Below are 19657 nucleotides of genomic sequence, written 5' to 3'. Positions count from 1 at the left end.
CGTCGAGGCTCGCGAAGGCCGAAGGCCGAGCTCCGCGTAGGGCCGAAGGTCCGAAGCGTCACACGAGAGGGGGAAGTTGGCCTACGGCCTTCGGTCTTCGGCCCGCCGTTTCGCTTGTCTAAGACACTTTTCCTATTGGGTCGTGTTTAAGAGCGCTATTACATTTCGGCGTTGAGCGAGTTTAGGTATTTTACGCGCTGCGGCAGGCCGTGCGAGCTCCGTACGCCGATCCCTTCTACCACACTCGCACTACAATGATGGATTAAACATTCTTGATCCTGCGCGAAGCATATTGAAATCAACCATAACAACACTAACTGTACTTAACTTTTAAAGTTCTAAAGCTGTTATTTGGTAAGTACGAAAATACTAAATGCAGTGCAAATGTACATAGGGGCTGTTCATAAATTACGTCATCTATTTTTGACGATTTTTGACCCCCCCCCACCCCTCAAATCATCCAAAAATCAAGCTTCGGATGAATCTTTTTCCTCCTACGTCATGTTACCATCATCCGATGTCCAGACCCCCCCCCCACTCCTCCCATTTGAAACGACGTAATTTATGAATAGCCCCATACTCGTACTTATGAAGGTATATTACTCGAAAGAAATTATAGGTACCTACTCGCTTATTTACATGTTTCGTCATTGCATTTGGTACCTATAGGTTGTAAAGTTTGTATCAACGAGGGTTTAAAAACGAACTGGTACTGAGGATCTGATGATGATTAAGGTGGTCACGGATACCAATCAACCATGTAGTAACATGATTAGGCTCGTTTGATTCGTCTCAACAAGATCTTTGACACTGAAGATACACAGGGTCTGATGATGGAGCTGGAAGGTGGCCACGGGTACCAGTCTATCATGTAACTAAACAACTTCGTGTTTGGGCTCGTTTGATTCGTCTCAACAAGATCTTTGACACAAGACAGTACTCAGGGTCTGATGATGGAGCTGGAAGGTACCATTACCAATCAACCATGCAACTAAACAACATCGTGTTTAGGATCGTTTGATTCGTCTCAACAAGATCTTTGACACTAGGTGATACTCAGAGTCTGATGATGGAGCTGGAAGGTGGTCACCGGTACCAATCAACCATGCAACTAAACCACTTCGTGTTTAGGCTCGTTTTATTCGTTTCAACAAGATCTTTGACATAAGATAGTACTCAGGGTCTGATGTTGGAGCCGGAAGGTGGTCACCGGTACCAATCAACCATGCAACTAAACCATTTCGTGTTTAGGCACGTTTTATTCATCTCAACAAGATCTTTGACACAAGGTAGTACTCAGGGTCTGATGATGGAGCGCGAAGGTGGCGACGGGTACCTGTCAATCATCATCAGCTCCATCATCAGACCCTGAGTAGTATCTTGTCTCAAACATCTTATTGCGAGGAATCAAACGAGCCCAAACACGAAGTGGTTCAGTTACATGGTAGACTGGTACCCGTGGCCACAGTCCAGCTCCATCATCAGACCCTGAGTACTAACTTGTGTCAAAGATCTTGTTGCGACGAATCGAACGAAGCCAAACACGAAGTGGTTTAGTTGCATGGTTGATTGGTACCGGTGACCACCTTCCGGATCCATCATCAGACCCTCAGTACTACCTTGTGTCAAAGATCTTGTTGCGACAAATCAAACGAGCCCAAACACGAAGTGGTTCAGTTACATGGTAGACTGGTACCCGTGGCCACAGTCCAGCTCCATCATCAGACCCTGAGTACTAACTTGTGTCAAAGATTTTGTTGCGACGAATCGAACGAAGCCAAACACGAAGTGGTTTAGTTGCATGGTTGATTGGTACCGGTCACCACCTTCCGGATCCATCATCAGACCCTCAGTACTACCTTGTGTCAAAGATCTTGTTGCGACAAATCAAACGAGCCCAAACACGAAGTGGTTCAGTTACATGGTAGACTGTTACCCGTGGCCACCTTCCAGCTCCATCATCAGATCCTGAGTACTATCTTGTGTCTAAGGTCTTGTTGAGACGAATCAAACGAGCCTAAACACGAAGTGGTGTAGTTGCATGGTTGATTGGTACCGGTGACCACCTTCCGGCTCCAACATCAGACCCTGAGTACTATCTTGTGTCAAAGATCTTATAGAAACGAATAAAACGAGCCTAAACACGAAGTGGTTTAGTCGCATGGTTGATTGGTACCGGTGACCACCTGCCGGCTCCATCATCAGACCCTGAGTACTATCTTGTGTCAAAGATCTTGTTGAGACGAATCAAACGAGCCTAAACACGAAGTGGTTTAGTTGCATGGTTGATTGGTACCGGTGACCACCTTCCGGCTCCATCATCAGACCCTGAGTATTATCTTGTGCCAAAGATCTTGTTGAGACGAATCAAACGAGCCCAAACACGAAGTGGTTTAGTTGCATGGTTGATTGGTACCGGTGACCACCTTCCGGCTCCATCATCAGACCCTGAGTACTATCTTAAGTCAAAGATCTTGTTGAGACGAATAAAACGAGCCTAAACACGAAGTGGTTTAGTTGCATTGTTGATTGGTACTGGTGACCACCTTCCGGCTCCATCATCAGACCCTGAGTACTATCTTAAGTCAAAGATCTTGTTGAGCCGAATCAAACGAGCCCAAACACGAAGTGGTTTAGTTGCATGGTTGATTGGTACCGGTGACCACCTTCCGGCTCCATCATCAGACCCTGAGTACTATCTTGTGTCAAAGATCTTGTTGAGATGAATAAAACGAGCCTAAACACGAAGTGGTTTAGTTGCATGGTTGATTGGTACCGGTGACCACCTTCCGGCTCCATCATCAGACCCTGAGTACTATCTTGAGTCAAATAAATACATATAGAATGTCAGGTCGTTTCAAATATTTTTAATCCTGTCCGGTAGTTTATTAAACTGTACCATTATAAATTATAATACTATAAAAACAGTGCTAGGATCAAAGTCTCTCGTTGCGGTTTACACGCACACAGTATAGCGTTTTACACGGCGCCCGCCGCACACAATGATAAAAAACCTCGTCGTCGCCGTTGAAAATGTGCGGAGTCGACCGACACACGTCCTGCCTCTACAAGCTCTGCCGCGGCACTGAGCTGGCGCAGCGCGCGTCATCGGTAATATAGAGTAGTTTTCAAAAAATTGCCAAAAAATTATAGTAGAATTTCATAAACACTAATGTATACCAACAGTATAAGCAAACGTTGCAGATTGCTTGAGTATGAAAATGACTTCGATATTAAGTAGATTTTCGTAGGAATTGACACTTGTTTCGGAGAGAAAATCGAGTTCGTTTTACTTTGATTTTCTCTTTCTCAAAGGTATGTAGGAAAAATATAGTTTGATATGCCTAAAGTACAGGGTATTAGTAATACAAAATAGCCAGGTTTAGCAGAGTAAAATTCTCAACATTTCCAAATAAGAGCTCGCCATTCAGTGCTTCACGGGGTTTTTCGGAAACGACCATCAGAAAAAAAATCATTACTAATTTAATAAGTCCTTTTTCTAATATTTACAACGATATTTATAAAGATAAGAAGACGCTTTTACTGGAACAAGTACTCATTGTTTCTAATAATGAGCGCAAAGTCCTGAATTTCGTCGACTAGTATCATCAATTTTGCATTATTTCGACTTTTCTTGTAAGAGCGCTCTTAAGCTCCAACTTCCCGCTTAAGCCCCGAAGCAAAACCAACCCTCCCAACTGTTTTAATAAGCGAAGCGGCGGGCCGAAGGCCCGACGCTGAGCTTGGAAACCCAGCGAAGGACGAAGGCCGAGCTCCGCGTAGGGCCGAAGGCCCGGAGCGTCCCTTACGAGTTCCCAAGCACGCGAGGCCAGGCCGAGCTGCGGGAATGTAGTGCTTTCACGCGGATCTTTTCGTCCTAGCAAAAGTACAACTTTATTTCTTTTTCCCTTTGGAAAACAAACTACTACTACTACTACTACAACAAAAACCACAGCACCAACAACAAACTACAAGAAGATCGCGGTGCAAACTTCAAACTTCAACATTTATTCAGCAAATAGGCCGCAAGGGCACTATTACACGCCGCTAAAGAAATTTTCACTTCAAAAAGTTTTGAGATGTAATGTGAAACCAAGTCGGTTATTTTAATCAGTGCCAGGGGGTGTTAAAACAGTATCAATAAGATATCTTTAATTTGTAATTTTTAGCGAGTTTTAGCGGTGGGCAAAGTAATCCGGTGATTTGGCATCCATACCAACATTGCCCACCACCAAAAACGGATTAGGGTTGTCACTTTCATCTAATTTACCCAACTTCGCATGTAAAATAAGGTTATGTTTGTACACTAAAGTAAGTTTATAAATATATACTGTATTTAATTTGTCTTATTATCCTTTACTTAGATGTTTTATCCCGTTAACTAATGAAAAACACAGCAAAAATCATATTTTTGGCCATTAAACTATTGTAACAGATTTTCTCAAAAGTGACAACCCTAGCCTTTGTAAAATGCTTAGGCGAGCCTTATATGGAAATGAGCAAAAACGGGTAGGCAACATTGCCCAGCAAATTTATTTAAAAGTTTTTACACTTATCGCTAAGTTATTAACAGGGAATGGTAGGATTGCCCAAAACCAGTGATCCTTAGACATCATCATCATACGAGCTGTATTTGAATACCAAATTGACGTGGGCAATGTTGGTGAAAACTCCGGATATCTTTGCCCACCCTCTAAAACGCAAAAAAATGGGTAAAAACACGATAAAAATATTTTTTCTTCAAATAAACTGATGCGTTTGATCACAATGGACGTGCTGAGCAAAAAAGTAATTACGATTTGTTTTTTTTTTTGAGAAATTCGTGTTTTTTTTTAAATGCGGGCAAAGTTGGTGATAATGACCGGTACCTACTCTTCGAAGGCCGCAAAAATATATGACATGCTCTTATGGTTCTACAAATAAGATCGTGTCAGATATTTTTGCGGCCTTCGTTGTGTGTTGTGTAACATAAATTGCAGGTGACTGTATATTAGGAATAATTATTTTATTTAGTTTCAACGAAAGTTTCAAGTTTAGTACGAAAATACTTCAGATATACAATATGCACAAAATGTAGACCTAATCGAAATAAAACATTGCTTTTTATAGTAATTTTTTTTAAAAACATTCGATACATAGGTATACATAACAATAACCAGGCCACAGCGGTATTGGCCTTTAAGCTTTATCTCGGTCTCCAAAGCCGCAAAAACTCGCTAGTACTTCGTGCTGGTCTAGCCGTTATTTTTTCTTGAAGATTTTCAGAGAACAGCACGTACACGCATTATACATATAGACGGAACGAACGGCATAATCATTTATTCGTCGCAATCCATGGTATTACCGATCTAGGTACAAGACTTTCAGGTATTACTTATACGAATTACATAACGCTTCCTGTTAATAGGCAATATTTTAAGATAAAAGTTCTATAATATATTACAAGATTACAATTGTCATCAAAATTAATTGACGTACAGAAGTCAAATACGTTTTTAAAATGACGCAAAATGAAAATTAATCCCAATCAGTAAAGGATAAGTCTTTAAACTTTTTTCATTTTAAGCGAGTTTTGATTTGAAGGAACATAATACTTAAATTCGACTGTAATCGTATTGTTTTAAGATAGTTTACTGAGGTTTTCAACCATTATGACCCGTAAATAACAGCAAATCAAATTTAAAGGAGACGCGAGCTGATATTTATGTACCCTATTTTTTGAAATACAATTTATCTACTGGTATACTTTCTCGTGTGCGTATATGATTTAATGTCAAATCAAGCTGTCATTTTTATTTGAAGAATTATACGTGTGCTCCGGTGCAGCCCCAGCGGGCATCTGACTTGAAGAAGAATTTTGAGTGATGTCGTCAATGTATGGAAATTGTTCGAAGGTTTACATTTGAGATTGAATTTCTGTGTTGTCTTTGTGAGTAAAAATATAAATCTTGAATTGTCTAGCTTTCAAAATCACACAATAATTCAATTACTGTCAAAGACAAAATTGTTTTGCTTCTTTCTCAAACGGAACTCCATATTTTGATACTTTTAGTGTCGATTTGTAGAGAATAACAGCAAATTAAAAATATAATGGCATGAAGAGTCGGTACACGGTTTCTTCGTGAACAAATTTACGTGTAATAATAATAATTATAATATAATATATATTATAGTGGTTTTCCGGGTCAAGGTCCGGGTCCGAGTCCGGGTCCGAGTCTGAGTCCGAGTCCGGGTCCGAATCCGTGTCCGAGTCCGTGTCCGGGTCCGAGTCCGAGTCCGGTTCCGAGTCCGGTTCCGAGTCCGGGTCCGAGTCCGAGTCCGGGTCCTAGTCCGAGTCCGTGTCCGAGTCCGAGTCCGGGTCCGAGTTCGATTCCAAGTCCGGGTCCGAGTCCGGGTCCGAACCGGATCCGGGTATGAGTCCGGTTCTGGGTCCGAGTCCGGGTCGCAGTCCAAGTCTAAATCGAAATTAGAAATCACCAAACGTGTACTATGCGTCGTTGAAGAGTTTTGTTCTGGTCATCATCAGCAGTTCCACTTCATCAAATGCGACAGTTTTTAATGTAAATGCTTGATTTTATGATGAAAATACAAAAAAAAAATATTTTTTTTTTTATTTATTGGTATTCAGGATAACAACAGCCGTAAATATAACTAAGACATATTAATGCTTACATAAAAATAAGGCCAGTAACAGTCATCCATTGAGTTACATTATATAACGATTAAAAATAACAAAGATAAGAAAACAATGAGAATGTACATGCACACAAATGCTCGATACGCTAGAAATACTATAAACCGGTTGTAAAATGTATAAACCGGTTGTAAAATGTATAAGTAATCTAGTTAAAAATACCTACTTCTAATACAAAACAAAACCATGACATTGCATTAGTTGAAAATCAGACACCAGCAGACGTTCACAAAAATATCAAGATAAACATCATAATGTAGTAGTTATTCAAACTGAAAGTTTATTGTTCATAGAATTATTATAGGAGTTAGAATCTAAAAAGTACACCTACCTGAACGTACAACTAACTGCATTTCCCTGGCAACCAGGAACACATAGCTTGAAAAAATTATGATCTTATGATATAAAGAGATGTAATAAAATGTATGTATTTATTTAAGGAGCAATTAGTACCAGTACTGAAGTTAAATGTAGAAACACAATAGTAATAAAAACAGAAACTGATTTTATGTTAATTTTCTTTGAACAAAATGGAATATATATATTTTTTGAATTTATTTTTAGAACCTACAAAAGGATCGGCAGTGTAGAATTCAGTGTTATACAAGTGAGGGATCCGTGATAACACGGCGTTAGAACCATAGTTAGTGGAGTGGAAGGGAACATGAAATAGAGTTGTATGTCGAGTTCGACGTCTTGGAACTCGAAACGTTAGACCAGATAATAATTCAGGGCAGTCTAAACGATTTCTAGTTATATCGAAAAGTAGACTCATATCAGCTAATTTGCGCCTAGCTTCAAGTGAAAGTAGGTTATATTCCCGGCAATTACCTTTGTACCCAGCAGATGGTTTCTTAAATTTAAAATTAAATGAGCTACAAAATTTTTTTGAATTTTTTCGATGCGGTCTTTATGAACAGCGTAACAAACTGACCAGATAGGTGATGCATATTCAAGGATGGATCTCACATATGCGTAATATACGACTTTTAGACATGACAAGCTATGAAAAGGTTTACAGGTCCTCATGACGAAGCCTAACTGCGATATGATCTGTTAATAATGGAGTCAACGTGATTTCTCATTGTCATTTTAGAATCTAGAATTACACCCAGGTCACGCACAACATCGACTCTGTTCACCGCTACGCCATTAAAGTGGTATGAGTAATTAAATGGCTTAAGACTTCGAGTAAAACTTATACACTGACACTTATTAACACTTATTGTTATCTTATTACGGAAGTAATACTCGACTAGGTTATTAAGATCATTTTGCAGGAGTTCGCAGTCTGCTAAAGATTTAACACGCATGAATACTTTTTTATCATCTGCATATAATACATGGCGTGCGGTTACAAAACATGTATTAATATCGTATATATAAGCATTATAAAAGAGAGGACCGAGATGGGAGCCTTGGGGCACGCCGGAGGGAATATTAATGTAATCAGACCTATAGCCGCCAAGAACTACAGCTTGGGAACGATTAGTGAGGTATGATTTGACCCATCTGAGCAAGTCGCCATGAATTCCGAGTGCTTCAAGCTTCATGAGAAGTATAGCATGGTTGACACGATCGAACGCTTTTTCAAAGTCTGTGTATATCACGTCGACTTGACCGCCTCCTTCCATTTCTGTTAAAACATGATTCGTGAAGCAAGCTAGGTTGGAAACTGTAGAACGTCCCTTTAGAAAACCGTGCTGTTTATCCGAGATCCCACAAGAGACAAGGGGGTAAATTTGTTTAAAAATTATGGATTCAAAATAGTCGCTTTAAGAAACTTAACACGATCTCGCAAGTTACATCGATTCCGGACATTGAATCGCACTGATTGCTGCTCATAGAACTATTGTTAAGGTTATAAGAGGAGTTTGAGGTATCAAAAACACTCTCAAAAAATGTATTAAACGCATTACAGATATCCATGCCACTGTTGTAGTGATTACTACCTAAATTGAAACAATTAGGGTAATTAGAGCCTCCCCGTTTAGATTTGACATATTTCCAAAAGAATTTAGGAGAGCGCTTGATGTAAGATTCGGTGTTGTTATTAAAACGCTGAAAACAAATCTATACTTATGCCTTTAATATTTGAGGAGTTCCCTCGATTCCTTATGGATCCCATCATTAGAACTCGAGCTTGACAAAAATGTGGCTTTAAAACTTGACTTGCTTAACAAACATAACGAAGAGGAAAAATCGCCAAACGTGAACTATGCGTGGTTGAAGAGTTCTGTTCTGGTCATCATCAGCAGTTCCACTTCATCAAATGCGCCAGTTTTTAATGAAAATCCTTGATTTTCTGATGAAAATACAAAAATGTTTATACGCATGCCTTTAAGATTTGAGGAGTTCCCTCGATTCGTCATGGATCCCATCATCAGAACTCGAGCTTGACAAAAATGTGGCTTAAAAACTTGACTTGCTTAACAAACATAACGAAGACGACAAATCGCCAAACGTGAACTATGCGTCGTTGAAGAGTTCCGTTCTGATCATCATCAGCAGTTGCACTTCATCAAATGTCACTTTTTTGAATGTGTATGCTTAATTTGATGATAAAAACCCAAAAATCACTATATGTATGCGTTTAAAATTTGAGGAGTTCCCTCGATTCCTCATGGATCCCATCATCAGAACTGGGTTTTGACAAAAACGGAACCAATCTGTATGCATATACATACAATCAAAAAACTAATTTTCAAAATCGGTCCAGGAATGACGGAGATATAGAGTAACAAACATAAAAAAAATAAAAAATAAAAAAAACATACAACCGAATTGATAACCTCCTTCTTTGAGATTTGGAAGTCGGTTAACAAACTAATATTAGCCCAAAATCTAAAATAAATGAAGTACCGATCACATAAAAAGTAAAAAATTAAATTAAGTAAATAAAAACAGGAAGGTATCATAAAATGTTAATGAAGAGAAATTGTAAGAGATGGTATTATGCCAACCAACAACTGCAAAGTTTTTTAACATCGGTTTGTGGCAAATACTGTTTAGTTTATCTTTATTTTAAAACGAAAAATGTCAACTTGCATGTTTTCTCCACTGTACACAGAATAAGTAATGATGTTACTATATCTCATATGTTCAGAACATTACTTGAATAAACTTATTATCCTATATAAAATGTGTGTTTTTATATTTCTAAACCCAGTTTCTAAGTAGATTGCACATACATTATAGACACTTAAAATTCCATTTTGCGAAATAAAGAATTCAACATTTAACTTTGCAAAAGTAGATAATTGTTATTAGAATATTTTCTAAAAGCAATAAAAATAGATTAGGTTAGATTCGAGCTACAATGACATTAGGTTGGGTTCAAGGTAAGGTTGCAGGGCCTCAACAAGGGAAAAAAAGGGGGAGGGACTGTTGGCCTGGCTAAGTGAGCCAGAACTCACCCACTACTCCCTACTACTGCCGTAAGCAGGTAATGAATTCCCAATGTATTAGGTATAGGTTTAATAAATTATAAATATATTTCATTAATAACATAATAATATACAAATATGTAAAAGCATAAAGTAATAAATAAGCCTACAGTAATCACGTATACCGGTCCCACGGATGCGGATGTTGCTTACATAATCTCGTCTGTCAAGGAGTTTCGGCAGGAAAGGCCTTGGCAGACTTATATATTCATGAAATGAGGGTTCATACCTACCGACTGGAATTGGTTTCATGGCGGTATCAGATGGGTTAGTGTACGGTAACCGATGGTCATCTTGCTTATAATCTCGTCTGCCAAGGTGTTTCGGCAGGAAAAACCTTGGCAGACTTATATATTCCTAAAATGGGGGTTCATACCTACCGAATGGAATTGGTTTCATGGTGGTATCAGATGGGTTAGTGTAGGGTAACCGATGGCGACCTTGCTTACATAATCTCGTCTGCCATGGTGTTTCGGCAGGAAAAGCCTTGGCAGACTTATATATTCCTGACATGAGAGTTCATACCTACCGACTGGCATTGGTTTCATGGTGGTATCAGATGGGTTAATTTAGGGGTCCCGATGGTCACCTTTGAGAGCGTCTGCCAAGCACTTCCGGCAAAAAAAATTGTGGCAGACTTCGCTTTTCTGTGTCTACATGTAAATTTCTAACTGCTGCCATAACTACTATCTCGGTATCAGATGGGTTAAATCAGCCCCTTTTTTCGCACCGGAAGTGGCCTTCTTTTTCGTACTTTCGGCAAGTTCCGCCGTGGCAGACTATCGAATTCGGACTTAGCATAACTTTTCTGGGAAACCATTGTGCATTTCATCGTGGTATCAAGTCGGTTAGAAATTTTGCGGCCGGCTCTTCTACTATAACGAAATACACGAAATCGAGTGGTCGAAATACAAAAATCGGCCCCCTGGTAGAAATAGGCTAATGCTCTTCTAAATCTTTATTAAATGATATAAAATATAATATTTTAAATTTTTTTGCAGATTGGGAGTATTGTACTGTTGGGGTGGTATGGTTTCGTATGGTTTATGGTGTTGGCCATGTCAGAGCCAGAGACATTGACATGGCATGGTTTATTCGGTGAGCAATCAATATTTTGCGAGATATAAATATAGCTTTTTTGTGTTAACTTGTAAATCTTGTAATATTTTATGTATGTATACGAACAAATCATATTCGGGTCAAATCTTGCAAACTAGTTAAATTAGACCTACACGTCGTATTATTCGATTGAGCTGAAACTTTATATACCTACATATACATATGCAAGTTGGGTGACAATGCAATTGGTACTATCAAGCTGATCTCATGATAGAGACAGGTCAGGAGGTGGCCATGCCAACTCAACAATAAAACAACGCAACCTAATTGTATTGGCGTTTGTTAGAGTCTGTGCGGAAAGAGAATAGACGTAGAATATATGGGCTCCGTTACATTCCACGACTCTTCTTTTTCCGCACAGACTCTAGAATTGTCTCGATGAGTATTAGTTGCCTCTTGCAAGAAAAGCTTGTATCAAAAATGAAATTTATGACAAAAAAAAATTGAAATTCAGATAAAGTTCCTAAAAGCTTTTGTTTCATAATTCATAATGTTGTATTTTCTCTTATATTCAGGTGGTCGCCCTTATCGTGGTTGGATTCCTGAGGTGTTCATATACGTCATATTGCCATTTGTTGTTCTTGTGAACTTAATCTTCTCCATTCTGCTCGGCAATGGAATATGTCAAGTAAGTGTGCGATTTACATTTGAATTGTGCAAAATTTTGCACAATTTGCACAATTCAAATGTAAATCGGATGACAATGTTAGGTTATCAATGTTATCATGACATGTAATGGAGCTGATCTGATGATGGAGACAGGAGGTGATAGAACTCTGAGGAAACTCTGGGATAAAACTATTACGTATACTAATTGTGTTTGGGACTTAGGGTTGTTAGAATTGTCTCGATTTGTATTAAGTAGTTGTAATTAAATTATGTATTATTTTCTGTTGAAAGAAAAGTAGGTACAATTCTCGATAAAAGCTTAGAGAAAAAGTGGTGTCAGTCAAATCTTACGAAATTTTAGAAGGTATGTAAGGTATATGACGTAGATTCATGGCTCTCGATTTTTTTTTGTATGGGCCCTACTCTCTCAGTAGTATACTTTCAGAAATAATCAATTTAGTTGTCAATCGATCAATGCAGCATACCTATTTAGTTGTCAATCGATCAATGCAGCATACCTATTTAGTTGTCAATCGATCAATGCAGCATACCTATTTAGTTGTCAATCGATCAATGCAGCATACCTATTTAGTTGTCAATCGATCAATGCAGCATACCTATTTAGTTGTCAATCGATCAATGCAGCATACCTATTTTTCGTAAATCATAACATCAGCAATTGTCAGTGTGTCACAAGTTATCGATTTTAGGAAAGACATTACAGAAATAGAACAATAAAAACCTAATTAGGTATTTCTGAAAGATACTTCTGAGAGAATTGCGCTCTTTTAAAAAAATAATCAGGAGACTTATATAATACCTATTTCATACTAAAATGTCGCGAGTTTTGACTGAAACCTCTTATTTCCTATGTTTGTTTTGACAAAAAACTTATTTCTTAATATTCCAGCGTCGACCAAGGCAGGTGAAAGTTTACTTCTTTTTCGGGGTGGGAATCACCGCACTAGCGGCCCTATTGTCCGTGGTGCTTCTCAGCTGCGACAGCGATCAGCTGGGCCTGCACATTTACACGGACCCCGACGCGGTTCTCGAGTTCAGGATAGCTAAGGGACTCTGGCTGCTGTTCGGATGTGGTGAGTGATCAAGCCACAGGCTACACCGACACGGCATTAAGGATATCTCGGACTAGAACGGTCCGGGTCCTGGCCGGAGCTTCCGGCGCTTCGTTAATATGGAAAACATCACGTGATCACCGGTCACCGTATCATAGAAAAGTAAGCGCCGGAAGCTCCGGCCCGGACCAGGCCCGGTCTAACGGTCCTTTAAGGATATCTCAGGCGAACGGTCCGGGTCCGGGCCAAGGCTTCCGATGCTTCATTTTCTATGATGGGTGATCGGTGACCACGTGACGCTTTTTATTGAAACTGAAGTGTCGGACGCCACGGCCCGGACCCTGACCGTTGTAACAAAGCGTTTACAGAAAGCGCAAGAACACACATACTTTAGGTGCAATTTTACTTGTGAATGCTATGCAAGCAACTTAATTGAGTAGTATTCTACACCATTACCTGGGCAGGTACACCCCTGAAGCTTAATTTTTAATATTTTTAATTTACCCAAGTACCTTCTGGTCGTAATTGTGGATGCTACTGCAAATCGGCTGTCGATCGCGGTTCTAGTGAATATAAATTAATAAAAAAGATTGTAGATGTATTACTTTTTAAACTCAAAACCAGAGCCTTTGAGCGCTTGCCAATACCTTCCACATTACTCATTCGTTTTTAGGTAATGTCCAGGGTCTTAAACTACGCTGGGGCCCTTGGGTATATAAGAATTTGGGGCCCTTTAGGAAAGTAAAGAAAGCGAATTAAACTTATGTTTACTCAATAAAAAAAAATACACAGCAGTCCATAACGCATATGTTTTCGCCAAACTACATGGACAGTTTGTTGGCGACTTGTTGGCGAATTGTTCTGCTATGATCTTCTATTTATTAAGAGTAATCAAATTTACTGTTAGTGTCTGTCCTTCGGGCCCCCCTGAGGATGAGGGCCCTGGGCACTGGTAATGTCCTATACTTATTAACATTTTGTTTCCAGTTCTTCATTCGTTGTTCCTCGTGCTGGTCCACCAGACGCTCAAGAAGCTCGAAGAGAGGGAATCCTTCGACCCCGTCCACCTGCAGGAATTCAACGCGAAACAAGAGCATCACGTATAGACTAGACCAGCCGGGCTAGCACATGATTGACGCGACAGTATCTCCTTAGCCTCCCACTTTAATTTATACACATAGAAAAAGACGGGTAATAGTCTATCTCGCGCCGAGATACTGTCGAGTCAATCATGTGCTTGGCCTACAGTACGGATATGATGGTCGTTCTTGTCTACGTGACAGCGTGATAAAACGGTGCCCGTTACTTTCTATACCGCGGTGTTTGAAGAGACAGAGTGACAGAGAAAGATGGCCGCAATTTGCGAAAATCGATTTTTGCGGTTATACATATAGCCCTGGTCCATCGTTACGAGTGATATAGTACTAAATATAAGTTATGTCAACAGTGACGTGACGTTTTTGGCTGAAAAAATGACACCTTTGACAATGATAGATCGATATCGTATCGCAGTGACATCTTATAAGCATTGTGCAAATTAGGCTGTGTGTCATAATACTCAATCTATCTATACATCTATACATATAATAAAGCTGAAGAGGGTCGAAAGTCTGTACATGGAAGATATTTGAAAAAAAGTTGGCTGGGGATACTTAGAATCGATAACAGAACACGTTCCAAAAGTTTTTAGAATTTTTGTCTGTTTGTCTGTTTATCTGTTTATCTGTTTGTCTGTTTATTTGAACGCGCATCACGTGAAAACGGCTGAACGGATTTTTATGAAAACTTTACTAATCTGTCGAGAAAATCCCCGGCCAGGTTATAGGCTATAAAAATTTAACCCCTAAAATGGGGGGTAGCCACAACAATCGATTGACTTAAGTTTGCCCCTGAATCTTATGGCGCTACTTAGGAAGGAGGGGCAAACTTTTTTCAAATATATGCTACCACTATTGAGTAACCTGGTATACTAACAGATGGAGCTGAATTTAATACGTTGTGATATGAATAAGCTACCGAGGAAAGATTTTCCCAAATTAACTCTAAGTTTAGAACAGGGGGAACGGATATCAGCAAAAATAATTGAATAATTATGTTGATTTAATAAATTAATAATACAACAAAATTAAACGACAGTAAATTAATTGTCCCTCATTGCACAGTCTTTTGGGGAACTGAGTAAACATTAATTAATAAAGAAAACTAAAAATGAGTTTACATAGTTACATAGTGGTAAAATAAACACACATAATTATCAACACGCGTATAATTGCATAATTATTTAAAATTATTAATTTTCTGCATCATGAATTATCCAATTTTCATACAAGGTGGGTACTTTGAAAAAAAATTCACAGATTTCGTGCCTCACACGACTATCGAGCACATTGGAAATGAATCTACGGAATTCGAAAAAATATTGTCGCTGAGCGAAGCTGAGCGACGAGAAAGTCTGGATAAGGAAAAAGTTACAAAATAAAACTACAACGTTGAATGATAATTATTTTATTCTTAGACTAACTCTATTGTCGCCGCGGCGCATAAGTATAGGTACATATTTCATTTTTCGATTAATAAGCAGGATATATTAATGTTCAAAGTACACGAAAATTATTACACGGAAAATCCGTAGTCAACTCGAGAAGTGGTGATCGGCAGCGGCCCATTTGCTGCAAGCTATGAAATTTTCTTGACAGCAGTTTGACGCGACGAGAGAATACCATAACAGCGTTTGTCTATGTTGCACCAAACCTGAGTTCCAATAGGTACTACCAGGGTTCAGCATCAGCTATCTTGGGTAATGCTCTACCATGTGCTCATCATGACGAATCGGGTGTCCAAAACAGCGTGTGCCTATGTTGCACCAAACCTGAGTTCCGCTAGGTACAACCAGGGTTCAGCATCAGCTCTATCTTGGGTACTACTGTCCTAAGTGCTCATCAAGACGAGTCGGATGACCAAAACAGCGTGTGCCTATGTTGCAACAAACCTGAGTTCCTTTAGGTACAGCCAGGGTTCAGCATCAGCTCTATCTTGGGTACTACTCTCCTAAGTGCTCATCGAGACGAGTCCGATGACCAAAACAGCGTGTGCTTATGTTGTATTAAACCCGAGCTCCACTAGGTACTGCCAGGGTTCAGCATCAGCTATCTGCTAGCAGCCGCCAGCAACATGCTGAGGTGAGACCATTTCGTGTCTCCCTCTCCCTCTCCCTCTCCCTCTCCCTCTCCCTCTCCCTCTCCCTCTCCCTCTCCCTCTCCCTCTCCCTCTCCCTCTCCCTCTCCCTCTCCCTCTCCCTCTCCCTCTCCCTCTCCCTCTCCCTCTCCCTCTCCCTCTCCCTCTCCCTCTCCCTCTCCCTCTCCCTCTCCCTCTCCCTCTCCCTCTCCCTCTCCCTCTCCCTCTCCCTCTCCCTCTCCCTCTCCCTCTCCCTCTCCCTCTCCCTCTCCCTCTCCCTCTCCCTCTCCCTCTCCCTCTCCCTCTCCCTCTCCCTCTCCCTCTCCCTCTCCCTCTCCCTCTCCCTCTCCCTCTCCCTCTCCCTCTCCCTCTCCCTCTCCCTCTCCCTCTCCCTCTCCCTCTCCCTCTCCCTCTCCCTCTCCCTCTCCCTCTCCCTCTCCCTCTCCCTCTCCCTCTCCCTCTCCCTCTCCCTCTCCCTCTCCCTCTCCCTCTCCCTCTCCCTCTCCCTCTCCCTCTCCCTCTCCCTCTCCCTCTCCCTCTCCCTCTCCCTCTCCCTCTCCCTCTCCCTCTCCCTCTCCCTCTCCCTCTCCCTCTCCCTCTCCCTCTCCCTCTCCCTCTCCCTCTCCCTCTCCCTCTCCCTCTCCCTCTCCCTCTCCCTCTCCCTCTCCCTCTCCCTCTCCCTCTCCCTCTCCCTCTCCCTCTCCCTCTCCCTCTCCCTCTCCCTCTCCCTCTCCCTCTCCCTCTCCCTCTCCCTCTCCCTCTCCCTCTCCCTCTCCCTCTCCCTCTCCCTCTCCCTCTCCCTCTCCCTCTCCCTCTCCCTCTCCCTCTCCCTCTCCCTCTCCCTCTCCCTCTCCCTCTCCCTCTCCCTCTCCCTCTCCCTCTCCCTCTCCCTCTCCCTCTCCCTCTCCCTCTCCCTCTCCCTCTCCCTCTCCCTCTCCCTCTCCCTCTCCCTCTCCCTCTCCCTCTCCCTCTCCCTCTCCCTCTCCCTCTCCCTCTCCCTCTCCCTCTCCCTCTCCCTCTCCCTCTCCCTCTCCCTCTCCCTCTCCCTCTCCCTCTCCCTCTATCTCTATTTCTATTTCCACCACCACAAGAATGCATAGATTGTCAAATAGTGCGTTATCTACGCCCGTCTCAAACAGGATAGATAGATTTAGACCAAGAAAAATCTGCAGCGATTTTGAAAGCCCACGCAGTGCAAGTGTTATTCTGCCGTCATAATCCCGATAATTCACAACAAACACCGATAACGAACTCTGCGAAACATGAAGTCATAAATGTCCTGTGAAAAATGTCGTTCTGACTTTTTGACTATTTTAAGGTTAGGCTACAGGGCAAACCCTTAACCCGATCGTCTTTGTTTTAGGCTCAAATTGTAGCTGACTAAATTGTCCAGAGCCGTTTTTCTCAAATTTTTGATATCATTCTTCGTTTCCAAATTATCGAGCACCAAAATCAAAAATTCGGAAAAAATTGAATTTTATTTTCACTATTTCGACCATAACTTTTTTTGTTTTTGACTTTCTCGTATAATTATTTTTGCACCTTACAGCTCTCGTGATTATGCGTCTTTTGAGCCTATTTTTTTAATATCATATCTTCACAACTTTCCGAGATATAAGGGGATCGCACTTTTTCGTGAAATCGGACCGTATACTGGAGCGAACGAAAAGACATTTCCAATGTCAAAAAAACATTGACCTCTGTCATTTGCTGTGCCGGATTAACCCTTTTAGGCAAAATAAGCAGTTGCTTAGGGCACGCGTCTAGGGGGCACCAAAACCGTAGGCAAAAAAAAGCGCAGGCTGCATCAGCATTGCAGTCGTGGAGTAGGTACCTACAAGTACCCATCTAATAACGTCGCATCCCTTCTGGGACTAAAAGTAAAAATGTACAACTGTCTATCAAACTGCGTTTTTTATATCGAAAAATTTTCGCGCTCGCTTCGCTCGCGTTTACAATAACATTATAGGATATGATAAAAGTCACATTCGGGTGGCGACTGCAGCAGAATTACTCTGTTGCAACGTTACTGCTGCAACACTGTCAATTTTCGTGATAAAATGATGTGACTGATTTCCATACTACAAGTAAAAATGTACAACTGTCTATCAAATTGCGTTTTTACATCGAAAAATTTTCGCGCTCGCTTCGCTCGCGTTTTCAATAACTTTCTAAGATATGGCGACTGTAGCAGCATTAATCTGTTGCAACGTTACTGCTGCAGCACTGTCAATTTTCGTGATAAAATGATGTGAATGATTTCCATACTAAAAGTAAAAATGTACAACTGTCTATCAAATTGCGTTTTTATATCGAAAAATTTTCGCGCTCGCTTCGCTCGCGTTTTCAATAACTTTCAACGTCAAATTGCGTTTTTTATATCGAAATATTTTCGCTCTTGCTTCGCTCGCGTTTTCAGTAACATTCTAAGATATGATAAAGGTGACATTCGGGTGGCGACTGCAGTAGCATTACTCTGTTGCAACGTTACTGCTGCAGTACTGTCAATTTTTGTGATAAAATGATGTGACTGATTTAGATACTAAAAGTAGAAATGTACAACTGTCTATCAAACTGCGATTTTATATCGAAAAATTTTCGCGCTCGCTTCGCTCGCGTTTTCAATAACTTTCTAAGATATAGCGACTGCAGCAGCATTACTCTGTTGCAACGCTACTACTGCAGTACTGTCAATTTTCGTGATAAAATGATGTGACTGATTTCCATACTAAAAGTAGAAATGTACAACTGTCTATCAAATTGCGTTTTTATATCGAAAAATTTGCACGCTCGCTTCGCTCGCGTCTTCAATAACTTTCTAAGGTATGGCGACTGCAGCAGCATTACTCTGTTGCAACGTTACTGCTGCAACACTGTCAATTTTCGTGATAAAATGATGTGACTGATTTCCATACTAAAAGTAAAAATGTACAACTGTCTATCAAATTGCGTTTTTATATCGAAAAAATTTTCGCGCTCGCTTCGCTCGCGTTTTCAATAACTTTCTAAGGTATGGCTACTGTAGCAGCATTTATCTGTTGCAACGTTACTGCTGCAGCACTGTCAATTTTCGTGATAAAATGATGTGACTGATTTCCATACTAAAAGTAAAAATGTACAACTGTCTATCAAATTGCGTTTTTATATCGAAAAATTTGCGCGCTCGCTTCGCTCGCGTTTTCAATTACTTTCTAAGGTATGGCGACTGCAGCAGCATTACTCTGTTGCAACGTTACTACTGCAGCACTGTCAATTTTCGTGATAAAATGATGTGACTAATTTCCATTCTCAGCTGTAATGCGACAATGAACGTCACTCAACTAACCAAAAAAATTCAATGTACCTAATCTCGATGACCCTAGGGAGAGGGGGCACCATGGTCTAGAAATGCTTAGGGCATCAAAACGGCACTGGTCGTTTGCGGAGTCAAACGATTTGGGACTCGCATTACCGCCTTCCAGAAAAAAATTCAATCATTCGCGAAAGTCTCGCAACGCATTGAGGTTACAAGGGGCACGTGGTCTTCCTCAGGAGTCTGAAGA

General features: G+C 40.7%; 1 protein-coding gene across 1 annotated transcript; it reads left to right on the top strand.

The window, feature by feature from the left end:
• The first annotated feature begins 11146 nt into the window (after positions 1-11146).
• LOC134796838 (uncharacterized) lies at positions 11147-14498 on the top strand. Its single transcript, XM_063769050.1, has 4 exons — positions 11147-11238; positions 11775-11887; positions 12779-12962; positions 13929-14498. The coding sequence occupies exons 1-4, from the start codon at positions 11187-11189 to the stop codon at positions 14045-14047; spliced, it is 468 nt and encodes a 155-aa protein (XP_063625120.1). The 5' UTR covers positions 11147-11186; the 3' UTR covers positions 14048-14498.
• The last annotated feature ends 5159 nt before the right edge of the window (positions 14499-19657 follow it).

This window comes from Cydia splendana, chromosome 14, assembly GCF_910591565.1.
Source record: "Cydia splendana chromosome 14, ilCydSple1.2, whole genome shotgun sequence".
NCBI lineage: Eukaryota > Metazoa > Arthropoda > Insecta > Lepidoptera > Tortricidae > Cydia > Cydia splendana.
Note: the sequence above shows the minus strand (reverse complement) of the source record. Positions and strands in the feature narration are given on the sequence as shown.

Excerpts from the sequence above, each read along its gene's own strand:
- LOC134796838 (XM_063769050.1), top strand. The coding sequence starts at position 11,187 with ATGGTGTTGGCCATGTCAGAGCCAGAGACATTGACATGGCATGGTTTA. Across the intron at positions 11,239-11,774 it reads GACATGGCATGGTTTATTCG|GTGGTCGCCCTTATCGTGGT; the intron begins GTGAGCAATCAA and ends TCTTATATTCAG. Across the intron at positions 12,963-13,928 it reads CTGGCTGCTGTTCGGATGTG|TTCTTCATTCGTTGTTCCTC; the intron begins GTGAGTGATCAA and ends TTTTGTTTCCAG.